Below are 16,456 nucleotides of genomic sequence, written 5' to 3'. Positions count from 1 at the left end.
GCGCATCTCTGTACCAACTTTGGCTGGAATACGATAAACAGGCAAAGAGTTATGAGCGATTATTCACGAAAAATAACACCAATATGTTGTCACACCTACAGGGTAAACCGCGTATGGGAAGAAACTGAAAATCGGTGGGTGAATAGGTTAACTATTGAACCTCAAACCTTTTGTGGTTTGAAAGAAATCGAGCTAAAAACCAGGAAGATATAACAAAAAAACCAACAGTGTGTAACAATTACGCAATCGAGATTAGCTAATAAAAAACGACTGCTTGCCACGCCTACCAGATAAACCGCTTGGGGTAATGCTTTGAAAATCGCTGTACAGATGGAGTTATCATTTTAGAAAGGCTCTTCAATGGTGTACAAGAATCAGACTTAAAGCCACAGAGTTATAACACGAAATCCAACTTGGTGTAGCAAGTGCGAGATCAAGATACCCTAATAGAGCAGTCATCCTAATAGAGCAGTCACCCGGAAGAGAATTCAAGAGATCAGCTAGAAACAAGTAACCTGTATAGAGATCAGCTACAAACAAGTCACCCTGTAGAGAGAGATCAGCCCCAAACAATTCACCCTGTAGAGAGATCAGCTAGAAGAAATTACCTTGTAGGGAATTCATGCAACTATAGAAAGAGATAATTCAGCTAGAAGAAATCACCTTGTAGAGTTCAGCTACAAAGAAACCACAATGTAGAGAGTTCAGCTACAAACAAATCGCCCTGTAGAGAGATCAGCTAGAAGAAGTTGCCTTGTAGAGAGTTCAGCTACAAAGAAACCATCATGTAGAGAGTTCAGCTGCAAACAAATCACCTGTAGAGAGTTCAGCTACAAACAAATCTCCCTGTAGAGAGATCAGCTAGGAGAAGTTTCCTTGTAGAGAGTTCAGTTACAAAGAAACTACCATGTAGAGAATTCATTTACAAACTAGTGAACCTGTAGAGACATCAGCTAGAAGAAGTTACCTTGTAAAGAGTTCAGCTACAAAGAAACCATTCTGTAAAGAGCTCAGCTGCAAAAATAATCACCTGTACAGAATTCCACTACAAACAAATCACCCTATAGAAAGATCAGCTAGAAGAAGTTACCTTGTAGAGAGTTCAGTTACAAAGAAACTACCATGTAGAGAATTCATTTACAAACTAGTGACCCTGTAGAGACATCAGCTAGAAGAAGTTACCTTGTAAAGAGTTCAGCTACAAAGAAACCATTCTGTAAAGAGCTCAGCTGCAAAAATAATCACCTGTACAGAATTCCACTACAAACAAATCACCCTATAGAAAGATCAGCAAGAAGAAGTTACCTTGTAGAGAGTTCAGTTACAAAGAAACCACCATGTAGAGAATTCATTTACAAACTAGTGACCCTGTAGAGACATCAGCTAGAAGAAGTTACCTTGTAAAGAGTTCAGCTACATAGAAACCATTCTGTAAAGAGCTCAGCTGCAAACAAATCACCTGTACAGAATTCAGCTACAAACAAATCACCCTGTAGAAAGATCAGCTAGAAGGAGTTACCTTGTAGAGAGTTCAGTTACAAAGAAACCATCATATGGAGAGTTCAGCTGCAAACAAATCACCCTGTAAAAAATCAGCTACAAACAAATCACCCTGTAGAAAGATCAGCTAGAAGAAGTCACCTTGTAGAGAGTTCAGCTACAAAGAAACCACCATGTAGGGAGTTCAGCTAGAAGAAGTTACCTTGTAGAGAGTTCAGCTACAAAGAAACCAGAGTTCAGCTGCAAACAAATCTCCCTGTAGAGAGTTCAGTTAGAAGAAGTTACCTTGTAGAGAGTTCAGCTACAAAGAAACCATTCTGTAAAGAGCTCAGCTGCAAACAAATCACCTCTACAGAATTCAACTACAAACAAATCACCCTGTAGAAAGATCAGCTAGAAGAAGTCACCTTGTAGAGAGTTCAGCTACAAAGAAACCACCATGTAGGGAGTTCAGCTAGAAGAAGTTACCTTGTAGAGAGTTCAGCTACTAAGAAATCATCATGAAGAGAGTTCAGCTGCAAACAAATTGCCCTGTAGAGAGTTCAGTTAGAAGAAGTTACCTTGTAGAGAGTTCAGCTACAAAGAAACCATTCTGTAAAGAGCTCAGCTGCAAACAAATCACCTGTACAGAATTCAGCTACAAACAAATCACCCTGTAGAGAGATCAGCTAGAAGAAGTTATCTTGTAGATAGTTCAGCTACAAACAAATGACCCTGTAGAGAGAGATCAGCTAGAAGAAGTTACCTTGTAGAGAGTTCAGCTACAAACAAATCACCTGTAGAGTGTTCAGCTACAAAGAAACCACCATGTAGGGAGTTCAGCTAGAAGAAGTTACCTTGTAGAGAGTTCAGCTACAAAGAAACCATCATGAAGAGAGTTCAGCACAAACAAATCACCCTGTAGAGAGATCAGCTAGAAGAAGTCACCTTGTAGAGAGTTCAGCTACAAAGAAACCACTATATAGAGAGTTCAGCTGCAAACAAATCACCCTGTAAAAAAATCAGCTACAAACAAATCACCCCGTAGAAAGATCAGCTAGAAGAAATCACCTTGTAGAGAGTTCAGCTACAAAGAAACCACCATGTAGGGAGTTCAGCTAGAAGAAGTTACCTTGTAGAGAGTTCAGCTACAAAGAACCATCATGAAGAGAGTTCAGCTGCAAACAAATCTCCCTGTAGAGAGTTCAGTTAGAAGAAGTTACCTTATAGAGTATTCAGCTACAAAGAAACCATTCTGTAAAGAGCTCAGCTGCAAACAAATCACCTGTATAGAATTCAGCTACAAACAAATCACCCTGTAGAGAGATCAGCTAGAAGAAATTACCTTGTAGAGAGTTCAGCTACAGCACAAAGAAACCACCATGTAGAGAGTTCAGCTGCAAAGAAATCACCCTGTAGAAAATTCTGCCACAAACAAATTTCCCTGTAGAAAGATCAGTTAGAAGAAGTTATCTTGTAGAGAGTTCAGCTACAAAGAAACCACCATGTAGAGAGTTCAGCTAGAAGAAATTACCTTGTAGAGAGTTCAGCTACAAAGAAACCATCATCTAGATAGTTCAGCTGCAAACAAATCACCTGTAGAGAGTTCAGCTACAAACAAATCTCACTGTAGAGAGATCAGTTAGAAGAAGTTACCTTGTAGAGAGTTCAGCTACAAAGAAACCATTCTGTAAAGAGCTCAGCAGCAAAAAAAATCACCTGTACAGAATTCAGCTACAAATAAATCACCCTGTAGAGAGAACAGCTAGAAGAAGTTACCTTGTTGATAGTTCAGCTACAAACAAATCACCCTATAGAGAGATCAGCTAGAAGAAGTTACCTTGAAGAGTGTTCAGTTACAAAGAAACCACCATGGACAGTTCTGTAATAAATATATGTATTATATATATAATTTGTACATTTACTGATAAAATCAGAAATATTTAAGGTACATCTGCTTCATCTTTTCTTCTTCCTGTAGTAAAGAAAAAAAGATAGGTTAAAAAAGTCCCAAAGCAGGCCATAGGCCAGCTTTGGGGTATACAAATACAAAAAGAAGTGAAATCTAATCCAAAACAGCCAAGCTGTAAAAAAGTGTGCGGTCCTCAAAAAGGCTATGGTGAAAAAAGATGTGAAATCCAAGGTGGCGGCCAAGAAATGGCTGTGATGGTAGGTTAATGGTAAAAATTTTAATAACGACAATTCAGGTGAATTTTGGTGCCGCTTGGTCAATTGGCACAAAATTCACCTGAATTGTCGTTATTAAAATTTTTACCATTAACAGCCATTTCTTGGCCGCCACCAAGAAATGGCTGTTAATGGTAAAAGATGAGAAATCCAAGGTGGCGGCCAAGAAATGGCTGTGATGGTAAAAATTCACCAGAAATGGCTGCATTTAAGTACAAGTATAAGGAAAAATTAAGAATTTTAAGTTCATAGAAAAAAGGAAGGGGGTTGCCTATGCCTGTAGATATGCCTGCATTTAAGTACAAGTATAAACAGCTGAAATGGCTGCATTTCAGCTGTTTATACTTGTACTTAAATGCAGCCATTTCTGGTGAATTTTTACCATCACAGCCATTTCTTGGCCGCCACCTTGGATTTCTTGGCCGCCACCTTGGATTTCTTAATTTTTACCATCACAGCCATTTCTTGGCCGCCACCTTGGATTTCTCATCTTTTTTCACCATAGCCTTTTTGAGGGCTGCACACTTTTTTTACAGCTTCGCTGTTTTGGATTAGATAATAACAACAGTGACACCTGAAGTCTATTTCTGGTAACCTGGAGTAAAAAAAAAAAGTTTCCATTTATGCTTACGGATCATATCAGTGAACGTATACACATGTCATGGGTATGGGTATATTAGGGATCATGGAGGTTTGGGTTTTTCTGGCCAAAAATATCACCAGCTCATAATACCATCCTGGGACTTGGCAGTATTGTTACATCTAAAAGAAATTTATGCAATGGAAATTTCTACTGACTGACTAACTGCCTGCCTGATGCCTTCAGACAAGTGTAACTCAATAATGGTTATGGCTATTGGCTTGATTTGATGCCACTTCAGCCCGACAGGTGCATTTTGGTATACTGCGCATTACTTACAATGCATGCATTATGGACATACCTTTGTCCTCCTTTGTGTCCCATTACTTTTTGCTGACAGCCCAAGGTGTTGATTCGTAGTAGTACGATGGCTTCCCTACGTTTGTAAACAGGAATCGTCTCTATTTTCTGTGGTGACTGGATTGATTGTAGAGGTGTCTCCTACTGTTCTGCATTTGTAATGCTGTGAAACGAGACAAACATAGCTGAAAGCGAAGTGTAATGGCCACTTCACTTTCGAGTCAGTAATTGCCAGTTGGGGTGCACATTCAGTCAAAAACATTACCTCGATTTTTTGATGTGGTATGCGTGGGTTCTCCAATGTAAACAAACAAGTATAAGGCATTAAGAATTTTTAAGTTCGATTAGGGGTCATAGAAAAAAAAGTAGGGAAACAAGAGAGGTAGCCTACATCTGCAGATACGTATAAAGGTGGACATTTAATCCCTAATTCAGTTGTGGGTATAGACCGAATCAGGGATTACATGTCCACTAGTATATCTACAGGCATAGGCAACCCCCTTCCTTTTTTCTATGAACTTAAAATTCTTAATTTTTCCTTATACTTGTACTTAAATGCAAACACATGTAAATGCACACTACAATTAAGACTCACATAGTTATTATTTCACTGATATCACATTTATGAGCTACTTCATTACAATAATGACACTTGACTTCTTCACCATCTTTTCCACACTACACCAGTGTAGTAAAATGCATAATGACATATATCATTAGTGGTAGTTAATTAAGCCTGAACTAAACTAAAAGCCTTTAAATGCTTGATCACGCATAATATTATTCTTTGTCACTACAGTTGAAGTGCTAAAATGTGCAGTAATCCTCTTATTCAACATCATAATACAGTAATAAAATAGCTAATGATTCATACATCATGTTATTGTTCTTTATTGTGTTCTAGTATCTCCTTTACTCCAATTCCTGATTGTTTTCATATAAAATATTAATTGTTTAGTAATAGACTGTATAGTCAGTTGAAGTTCACCTGAGCCCTTGTTTCTTGTCAATAACTCTTGTGACATGGACCAGATTCCCTAACATTTAGTAGCACTGTGAAGCTCTTTAAACAAGTGCTTTGATACAAGCAAAAATAGGCAAGTTATGAGGTATTAAAACTATCCCATAAATTTAGTATAGATGATTCAGGTACACAAGCATGTTTAAAACATACTTTTTTACAAAACCATTGGGAGTGAACATATATTTACCTCTTTGATATGACTATAAGGAGTTCAGGTGAACATGAATTGACTATAATAAAAATTAATGCACTTCAAGTATAAGGAACCATATTTTAAAAACTGTTTAATATTTTCATACTTTAGTTTTACAAATTAAAAACATAAATAAGAAACAAAGGCTAAATCAAAATTCAAATCCTAAATCCGATTTCCTTTTCAATAACTTCTGAGTGTTGCATGAGAACTTAAATTAGTATAATTTCACAGAATGACCTAGATTCATGACAATTCACCATCCATAGGTTTTAAAAACTAAACTTACAACAGGAGCTGCAAAAACCATCTGCAGTAAGCACAGTACAGTTGTGACTCAGGATACTACAACTGTTATTGCTAAGCACTCATGGTCTATTACATATATATATGCTAACTAGGTCCATATAGCCAACAAATTATTGGAGGCCAAAGAATTTGCAATTATATAGCATGTAATAATTTAACAAATAATTATAACATATATATTATGTATCATTTTATATATCCTTTCACTGCTAAATTTTCTGAGGGACCATACACTCTACAGCAAATCACACTGTACAAGCGTCACTGTACCTAGTTACCATACGTACACCTAAATAATTATGGTAAAAAAGCTTAAATAAGTAGTCAGTTACAAAGAGAGTTTCTACAGGTAAGTATTACAATCCATACAACTATTCTAAACACTGAGCGATAATTTTGTTTACTAGTTTCTGTTAGATTTATCCCAAATCTTGTATCACACATGTGTATATATAAAAAATGCGTATACACACACAAGTAAATCATGTCACGCTTCTGAAAAACAGCCAACTGTCATCCTTCCTTTACACAGCCTATCTATAACAATCCAGTGGACTTCAAAATGTGATGATCAACTTGAAACTTGCCTTTTCTTATAAGAAAAACTTTGCTGTATTATGTAACAAACCCACACCAGTACACAAAAAATCCAGTTAACCCATAAACGGGACCTCTGTGGGCATACCTGTTTAGGATAAGCGCATTGTACTATACAAAGCATGATAGAAGTGGTAGCACATTGGAATTATACTCAAATTGTCTTTTATAACGTTGTACCAGATAAATCCTGTTTTAGCGGTGAAAGTTAATTATTAATTAATTAATGAGAGATCTACACTATACTAATCAACAATATGACAATATGTAACATACATCATCAGTTATCTTCGGAAAAGTGTGTGGTTTAACTGGGTTTTTACAAGCTACAGATAGAAAACATCTTATGTGTACAGAGTGCAAATAAACTACTATTAACTTACTATAATATGAGCCCAGTAAAGGATCAGATACTACTTGGTCTTTGTCAGGAATCAGCATTGTTGGCAAAAATGATCCCTTCAAAAATAAACACAGTGATGCTATGCAGTATACTTAGTAGATTTTAACCAGTTCAAGACATCTATACAAGCAAACACATCAATACAGAGGGTAAACAACACAAAGGTTAGTTTAGTGGCAGTATTACAAAAAATATTTGCCCAACCATCCTATCCATGTTAATGATGTCTGTTTTGTATCTGAATGTAATAAGGATTTCGATTTTTAGTTTCACCAATTTTTGTTCGATAAATAGTAAGGAACACAGGTGAGGCCACAGGTTATTAACTACAAAGAAATTTTTTTATCTTAGACAGCAATCTCATTAGTCCTCCATACACTGAATGGAAATAGTTTTTTCTAAAGTATGGGTTAATTACTTTCAACCATTAGGTAACGAGCTACCAAATCTCTTTGTAAAATAAATTTGAAGATCTCAGTAACTGCCAAAGATTTAACTTATTATACATGCCATGTTCTAACTACTCAGCTAGTAAAAAAACACTGCTTACTTTAAATGAACTGGGAGTCTTCAGCAACTCAACAAACAGCTTCAACAAAGGTACATCCTCTCGTTGTAGAAGTACAGATACACAATGAAGAAGAATTTCAATAATTTGCCTTGATCGTGGAGTATATTTCACATTAGTCTTTCTCTCAATCAGCTCATTGTAATTGCCTTCCAATATGTCTTTAGCCACCTGTTTTAACTACAATAGAGAAAAAGTGTATTGTACGCATACTACTAGTACAGTGGACATTTAATCCCTACTTCAGTCATGGCTTTTCTATTGACAGGCTGTATTATGACTGAAGTAAGAATAAAAATGTGCACTATTATTGTAGTTACAGGTGTGGATAACCTCGCTAGTTTCATTGCACTTTTTATGTTTTTGATCCCTACTCAAATGTAAAATTTCTAATTGTGACTGGATATAGTAAAATGAACCATATGGGAGCAAAAGCCTGAACTGAGATAACACCAGCATGAGGTTGCTGCACTATCTAAAAGCACCAAACTTTGTGTACTGATTATTGAATGTATATTAAGCATTTTTTGCTAGGGTCCAAATTCAATTAATGCGCTAACTCAATTAACAGCCTGTGACTGTTTTATTAGAGTAATTTTTATATTTGTGTTTACCTGTACATTGCGTTTTCATTGTGTTCTGGTACAAAAGAGCCCTATTGTTTTAGAGCTCTATGAGTATGGTACCAATAGGGCTCTATTGTTTTAGAGCGCTATGAGTACCAATAGGGCTCTTACCAAAAGAGCCCTATTGGTACAAAAGAGCCCCATGTTTCAACTAGCTATGAACATTTCAATGAGGCAGTGCACACTGAACACAATTGGCTGGAACATGCCATAGAAGCTATAAACAAAAATGAATTTGATAAAGAAGAACAGATATCATGGGCTGCATATTTCCTATAAACTTGAAGCTACCTGCACAAGATTTACTCAATTAATGCCTTTGTTCTATGAGTATGTAACTTCTGCAGTAATGGTAAAACACGGAATCACAGTACAAACTCAAGCTATACAATTCCTAACCCTGGTCAGAATCCAGTTATAGCTTTTCACACTACCTCTATAATTATGCTATAGCCAAGTTAATGCAATGGAAATGGCCAGATACCCATGGTGAAGACAAATGTGTGGCTATGATGGGTGGCCTTCACATGGGTGGCCTTCACAAAGTAATCTCCAAAAGTATTCCACAAAGCTACTTCTACTGCAGAAAGTTTTCTCAGTGTTTTGCACCTAATGAAGGTGAGAAATGCTCACCAAATTAGTGCATTAGTATTAGCGATACTACAAGATAAGACTTTCTCACAAACAAATGATTCATTTAATTAATTTCAAATGAGAGCGGAAAGAATATATGAGGCCCAAAACAGAAGATAAAATCAAAACAATGCAACAATGTTGAAACCTGAGAAATGATGTGTCATTGGTCTCACAACTTAACATTGTAGCAAATGTGATATGCCAACATTCTTCATGCATGAAAACCAGCCTTTTCCACCTTCTATATCTGATAACTGTAAACTGCAGCTGACAAAAAACTGATCTATGATCTATTAAACTTATTACCAGAAAATGACCAATCAGAGTCTCCTAGTGTTTTTGATGTCAGTGTTATTGATCATGCAGCTTCTACCAACTACTGTCAAATATAGCTACAATTGTTGATGAATATACAGATTTAATCTTTATAGCTCATCATGTAAGATAGCTAGATCTAGTGTAGGACACATATGTATATTACTGATAGTCTTAAGGCATTAACCTAGGAAAGGTGAGGTCAGACTACTAGAAAGCGGCAGGAAAGAATAAAGTACTAACTAATTGGAAGGGTTTCTTGCATGATGAACGAAATAAGAAGTGCTCAAGTTTATATCTGTTTAAGTCAAGTATCCTGATAGCAAAGAAGCATTACTGATAGCCCAGTTGTTTTGACAAATAGTAGGTTTAGATGCAGGTTACAGTGTTGGATATAGCTTACTTTTATGTAGAATATACTGTGCAAGTGACCACCACTACATGTTTTGACTGTACAACATTTATAGATAATAAAGCACACTTTAGCGCTTTGTGGTGCCCCACACAAAACTTCTTTTACATAACAGAATTAAACCCGACTTCAGCTGTAACTTATCATAAAATCACTTCCTAGACTGTATGCAGGAAGTTGTACACTAGAGTGATACATGTACGTAATAATGTTTGTATGTTGTTCTGAAGGACATCATTATACACTTACATCATCATTAAACGTTGTTGAATTGGTTATAGATTTCTCCAGATGCTCAGCAACCTAACAACACACACAGTATTACCAATGAATATCAACACTATAGCAAACCACTTTGCACTGTAGTGCTACAAAACATACAATAAACTAATATAATAAAGATTATTAATTCAAAAATGAAGTAGGGACCCAAGCAATAAAAAGTGTTGAAACAAGCAATGAATGATGGTGCTACAGCATAGCTCAGTGGGAAAATCCCTACATTGGCATGTTATAACAATGATTTGTTCAATACCAAAGTAGGGATTTCCCAACAAATTGTGTTGTAATCTTGGATCCCTACTTCATTTTTAAATTAATTATTTTTTAATATACTAGTTTATTTGTATAGCATACAGCTATACACGTGTGACTGTACCAGGGTGTGTGTCACTATTTCATCTTTTCATTGTGCTATACAGCTAGAGCATAGATCCTTTATAGGATTTATGACTAGACTAATAATAATAAGGGTGTGTGTCGCCATGATCGAGTAAATAGATTGTTAAGAGGCGTGGTCTTATTAATCAATCTATAGGTGTGGTATTGAACCTATTGTGAAGTTACAGGCGTAAGAGCTTAAATAAGTTTACAACGTCTAAATATGCTGCTCAAGGAAAGTGTTGATTGGGAACATCCCACTGGTGAGTTTACTATTGTGGCATAAAATGATAGCTGTGCAGGCGTGCACTGCTTCGTCTGACTCCAGCCTTGCAACTGTGGTCAGGCAGGCAGGTGGGCAGATGAAAATTTGAGTTTCAATGATTTTTAAAAAATGCCCTTTGTAAGTGTTTTCTTGTTTTTAACGTTGTATTTGATGTTAGCTGAACTATTATAATATTATTCTGTAAAAGTGGTTTCTGTCACGCAAGTTATTTCTAGGATGGTTTTAAAGGCAGAATTTTAGGTAGCATGTCATTTTTTTTGGGGGGGGGGATTCTACGTAAAGAAGGTTCTACCACACTGTTTGATTATATCACACCATGAAGAATTGTTGTTAATGGAAACTGTGCTGATCTGTGGTCAGATTTTGAAAAATCCTTACAGTAAACCAAGCACCTTTGAAAGCTAACTTTTAGCAACATGATAATTTACTAGGCTTTTACGGTTGACGATTAGTTGCCAAATGACTGACACATAACTTTTGATTACAATTTTCACTTTCAATTAATATCCTGCTTATAGCAGTGTACCTACGTATCGCTCATACAGTGCCACTAATGCACAAATCCAATGCACTCACTTTCACAGCATGTACAATACTACATGATGTTATATGCTGTCCTTCCTGTACACCTCACTCACTGAACAGCTTTCGATCTTCATGAGAAAGATGCACCCAGTACAGAGTTGGCAGTATGTTACACTAAGTGGATCCTTAAGTGGCTATTGCATCTCTGCAGAGCCCAGGAAAGCATCAAGGTCCCAGTTGAAGCCACCAGAATCACTACCCCACTGTTGTCAGAGTAGACACCAACCCATCCATCCTGACAGAAAACTAACACATTTCTTCATCTCCACTGGGCTTAACCACCAAAAACACAATAATTATTTTTAGAGGCGCCTAGTATGCATGAAGGTGATGGGTGACAGTTTAGTTTCAGGTGAGTTTGCAATAAATGGTAGTAATATGCATAGTTTTCACGAGTTATATAAATAGATTTTAGCCTAACAAGGTTTAGCATTTCATTCAAAACAAGTATGGCTCCTCCACAGTGGGAGGGAGGGGGAGGGGGAGACAGTTGCTCCAGATTCCCTATCCTGGATCCACCATTGATCGGAATCATGGCTCATACCTGGACACAAAAAGACAAGTTGCTGTGTAGCTATTTGCTCTTCAGCTGCTTGTTCAGTACATGTTCACTACAAATTAATCAATCTCTTAACACAGGCCCTGACAAGGCTCCTTCTCAAATACTCACCTAAGAATATATTACCCGAACAGCTTAGATGCAGCCACTTGATTAAATTGTTTTCTCCCATTTTGTGGGTATAGTGGCTACAGTTACCCAGCATGACACACCATAGGTACTATACTATGTCTACCTTCAGTGGATGAAATTCTCATAACTAGTTGAATTCTGCTGCATCTGTGCTATGTACAGTTAGTACATATATATGTTTTAGTGTTGTCCTTGTTTTTGTATTTGCTTTGTGTTGTCACTTACTGTCTCTGTAACTGTATGTGTTCCGTTGTAAATGTCTTTTTGTTACTCCAAAAAGGAAGAAAGGCTTTGCTGATTATTGAGAGGTTAAAATCAATCAATCATGATGACCAACACAATTGATCTGCCCTTCCTTTACCACCAAGCACAGTATTACTATACCAACAGCTAGGCAATTACCACACATTTCACCTACACTGCTGAAATCTAAATCCTCCTGTCACTCAATACAAGCCAGCGTCAAAAACCATCCTAATCCTCTTTGCTACCCATCTTGCTTCAGAAAGAATTCACTATTCTGTAAGGAAAGCCAACATCCCTGACTTTTATATCAAGATGCTTGGTAGATGGAAGAGTGATGGGGGATTACTATACATTCATTTCAATCATCCTACCTGTGGCCTCTGTTGGAAAGAGTCTGTAGGGATGGAGATACTACTCCATCACTCCTAGCTCTTTCAATACCACTGCATCGACAAATCAAATGAAGCCAAATATGCATCTAACACTAGTACTTTTGCCTACCCACCCCACAAAGCTAAGGTTACTTCCCATGGTAGGCAAGACTCCCTGCACTTACCAAACCTCTTCAATCAGATTGCAGAAGATAGTGAGTAAGGAGGAGCACAGTACCTGAATACGGTGCTAAGTGTAACTAAACATTAGTACTCGCTTGAAGTAATTTGCATTATTTGTATCCCTTTTAAGTATAGTTTGGCAAATCAAATTAGAGGATAACTTTTAAAATTAATGCTGCCAACATTCAGCACAAAGATGTTGTCTTGACAATTTTTTGATTTAATTTTGCACAAACCTCAACTATGATGGTGTGTGTGCTATGCTGTTTATGGTATCTACAAACAAAGATGGGAAAACATAATTTTATGTTGAATGGTCAACAATATGAAGGTTCATATGCAACATACACTGTTTCTGTAAAAACAGTTGTCACTTATTGCAAGTATCAAGAAACATTGGTTTCAAAAGATGTAGCTCACCAACTATTAAGGCTATATGTACAGAGTTTTTACATGTTGAATATCAATTCATTGCAGCAATTACTGTAAGCAAGCACTGTTTTCAAAATGAAAGAGAAATGCATAGAAAAGAATAAGACTGGCTAAAATGAACCATCATAGGTCTTTATACAACATCATGAGGCTGTACAGCCATGTTAAGCCATCCTCCAGGTTGGTCATAAGGCCTCAGACTATCTGTATGACTCATACTGATGTTCTGATGCATGATGATACTGACGCATAATGATACATGCAGTCATACTGACAGCACATGCAAATCAGTCACAGCATTTTCTCAACTTGTGCTACAGGAGCACTATTATGCTAACAATCAAATTCTTCAAATAATACCTTATACCTTTTTGTAAATGCACTGCAGCAACTACTTTACTATAAGTACTACTTCAGATGTTGTACGAAAGAAATTACAACTATTGCTATTAAATTTGTCACTTTTGCAATTGGCTTCATTTTTTGGCATAAATTGTCACCCTTTTGCAATCAAATTTGTCATCTTGATAATTGAATTTGGTGTGCTTGCAATAGAATTAGGTGCTATTGCATTAGAATTCATCGAGTTTGCAGGAAATTTCATCCCAAACAATTAGGCTGCTAAACAATAACACTACACAAAGCAGCTAATAAGAACTTGTAGGTTTTTAGTACTACAGCACATTTGATAAGAATTCCAGACATTATGCCATCAGATGCACACTTGACCTTTACACCACTGTAACCACTAGATATCCAGCAATACTTTATTAAACGGCTTCATACAGTCATGGAAATATACTTACTGAAACAAACTGACTTCTATCTTGCCTGTAGAACAAACCATTAGTTGCGATGAAATTTCTGGCAAACATGACAAATTCTAATGTAATAGCACCTGATTTGGTTGTAAGTGTGTCAAATTTAATTGCCAAGACAATAAATTCTACTGCAAAAGTGACAAATTCTATTGCAATCAGCAAAGGTGACAAATTCAGTAGTATGTATTAGTGTACACAGTATTCCTTTACTTTTTTGATTTTCTCTGAAGTAAGTTTCTTTTCTTCCTCTATTTCTTCTGAAGTAGGTTTCTCCTCTCTTATTTCCTCTGAAGGAAGTTCCTTTACCTCCTTTATTTTCACTGAAGTAATTTTAAGGGCTATGTTAGCATACACAGCCATTATAATCATTGCAGAATTATTATGAGTGCCCAATTTCTGTAAAAAACAACAACAAAAAAACACTAACAATTTAATGCAGCACATACCAACCATGAATATAGTACAACAACTATCTTCACTACATACCTTTAGTGTCTTGTCTAACAAAGTACTATCAGAACTGTAAATAAACGCTGTAATGGCATCCGATAATGTATTGTAATCTTCACTTTTGTGATATACCAGAGCAGGACTGATAACACAATCATCCTACAATTGCACAAATTTGATTTCACTGGATATACATAACCACTCATGATCAAACTTGCCTAGTACACTAAATGTATTGACCTTACACAGAGAACCTACTTTAAAAGTTGTTTTTTAAACAAAAAATAATGATATTGTTATTATAGTGTTGTGAGGCCTAACAAGCCTTATGTGTTATTAACAGAAACAACCATAACACAATTTTTGTAGCTTCATACTCCTTTATTGAAATGAAGTGATTTTCATAGTGAAGTTGCCACAAGATGGGACAATTATCAAACTGTGAAATCACTCCATCTCTTTCCAAGAATATGAACAAATAAGTTGAAGTTGTGTGTTATTTATTTTTTCATGCTTCGCAACAACCATCATAAAACACAACATGCTAGTGTTATAGCAAGGTGTTTTGTGCATCTGTATTATAGAGTCAATTAGTGATAACACGATTGAAGTGCCAGCTAACATTGATTCATCACTTGAAGCCAAATTATGCTGCATAACAAATTTAGGGCTTGTCCAGGGAGAACCAGAAGCTTGATATTTTGAAGATTTTGTTGTACAGATGTCATATTGCTGCTAATCATCGCCAATTGTTAATACCACTTTGTACCACTAACCTCAAATTTGAATTTCTTGGTACCAGGTTGAATGGTACCCAAACAGTTGTAAATGTTGTTGTTTGGTATTGTTGTTCTATGTGCTCCCATTTATAGTATAGCAGTGTAGCCTCCAAAATTAGCTAAATCGTGCACATTTTCATAAAATCATGAAACTTTCCACATAAATAGTATTTCGCATGACATGTATTTTTTGATATAGTGCCATCATAGATTTGACCTTTGGTGACCTTTATGACCACTTTTGTACAGAAATTAGATCATTTCTGACTTTATCTCATTAATTGGCATGTTAAAACATGGTACCAAAGTAAAGGTCTTGTTGAATGAAACAATTTAGTTTTTATTTGAAGTTAATACGAAATTCCAGTTTGAAGTTATGATCGCTTTTACTAGCTGCAAAATTCTTTGAGTTTACCTGCCCTTGGGGTGTAAATTACCCATGGGGAGGTAAATTATCTGGGTAATATAAATGATCATAACTTTGGAGTGAAATTACCTATTAAATTCAAATAGAAACTAAGTTGTTTCATTCTACAAGATCTTTATTTTGGTACCATGTTTTAACAAGTTAATTAATGCCTCAGGGAGATAAAGACAGAAATGATTAAATTTCTGAGCAAAAATGGCCATAAAGTTCACCAAAGGTCAAATCTGTGATATGGCACTATATCAAAAAAGTTATGTCATGAGGAATACTATATATGTGAAAAGTTTCATGTTTTTATGAAAAAGTGCACGATTTTTGCATTGTGCTGCTATAATGTAGTTTGTTACCTCAACAACAAACAAAAGTTAACAGGCTAGCTTCCTGGAGTGGTGGGTCAGGAGCAGAAATCAAGTTTTAGCACCATCTGTCATCTGGTTGCATAAGTGCATGTCATAATTAAATTCCACATTCCTATATAGAAGTGGAACTGAGTTGTATCTGCCACAATTGTCTAATTGTGTCATCTGTGCGTTTGGTGCCCGGTTTTAGTTTTTCAGCCCTTAGAGGTCTAACTGGAGAGGTTGGAGGTCAAACTAGAGAAGTTTAACAGGATAAACCGTCGTCGGTCATTAGCTGCTGCTAGAGAAGCCGTCATAAGCTGCTTGACTGAGATCGCTAAGCTACGCCAGTGAGATTCCTCATCACCAACTTGGAACCTACTAGCTGCTCTGCTACAAAACCAGCTAAGTCACACTGCATGTGTAACTGTCTTAATTTGGTATAGCTATTGCATTATTCAACTATCAACTGAACGCATGACATAAAACTATAGTGGG

At 36.3% G+C, this 16,456-nt stretch overlaps 1 protein-coding gene across 1 annotated transcript in view; it reads right to left on the bottom strand.

Annotated features, from left to right (window-relative positions):
* The window catches only part of LOC136250630 (E3 ubiquitin-protein ligase rnf213-alpha-like), a 407,493-nt gene that overhangs the window by 41,164 nt on the left and 349,873 nt on the right, over positions 1–16,456 (bottom strand). The window contains exons 70-76 of the mRNA XM_066042854.1: positions 14,451–14,573; positions 14,175–14,360; positions 9,939–9,992; positions 7,683–7,880; positions 7,113–7,188; positions 7,006–7,055; positions 5,202–5,284 (exon numbers count right to left, since the gene is read on the bottom strand). Coding sequence (XP_065898926.1) covers positions 5,202–5,284; positions 7,006–7,055; positions 7,113–7,188; positions 7,683–7,880; positions 9,939–9,992; positions 14,175–14,360; positions 14,451–14,573 — 770 coding nt within the window. The remainder of the gene's footprint in view (positions 1–5,201; positions 5,285–7,005; positions 7,056–7,112; positions 7,189–7,682; positions 7,881–9,938; positions 9,993–14,174; positions 14,361–14,450; positions 14,574–16,456) is intronic.

Source organism: Dysidea avara, chromosome 3, assembly GCF_963678975.1.
Source record: "Dysidea avara chromosome 3, odDysAvar1.4, whole genome shotgun sequence".
NCBI classification, from domain to species: Eukaryota; Metazoa; Porifera; class Demospongiae; order Dictyoceratida; family Dysideidae; genus Dysidea; species Dysidea avara.
Note: the sequence above shows the minus strand (reverse complement) of the source record. Positions and strands in the feature narration are given on the sequence as shown.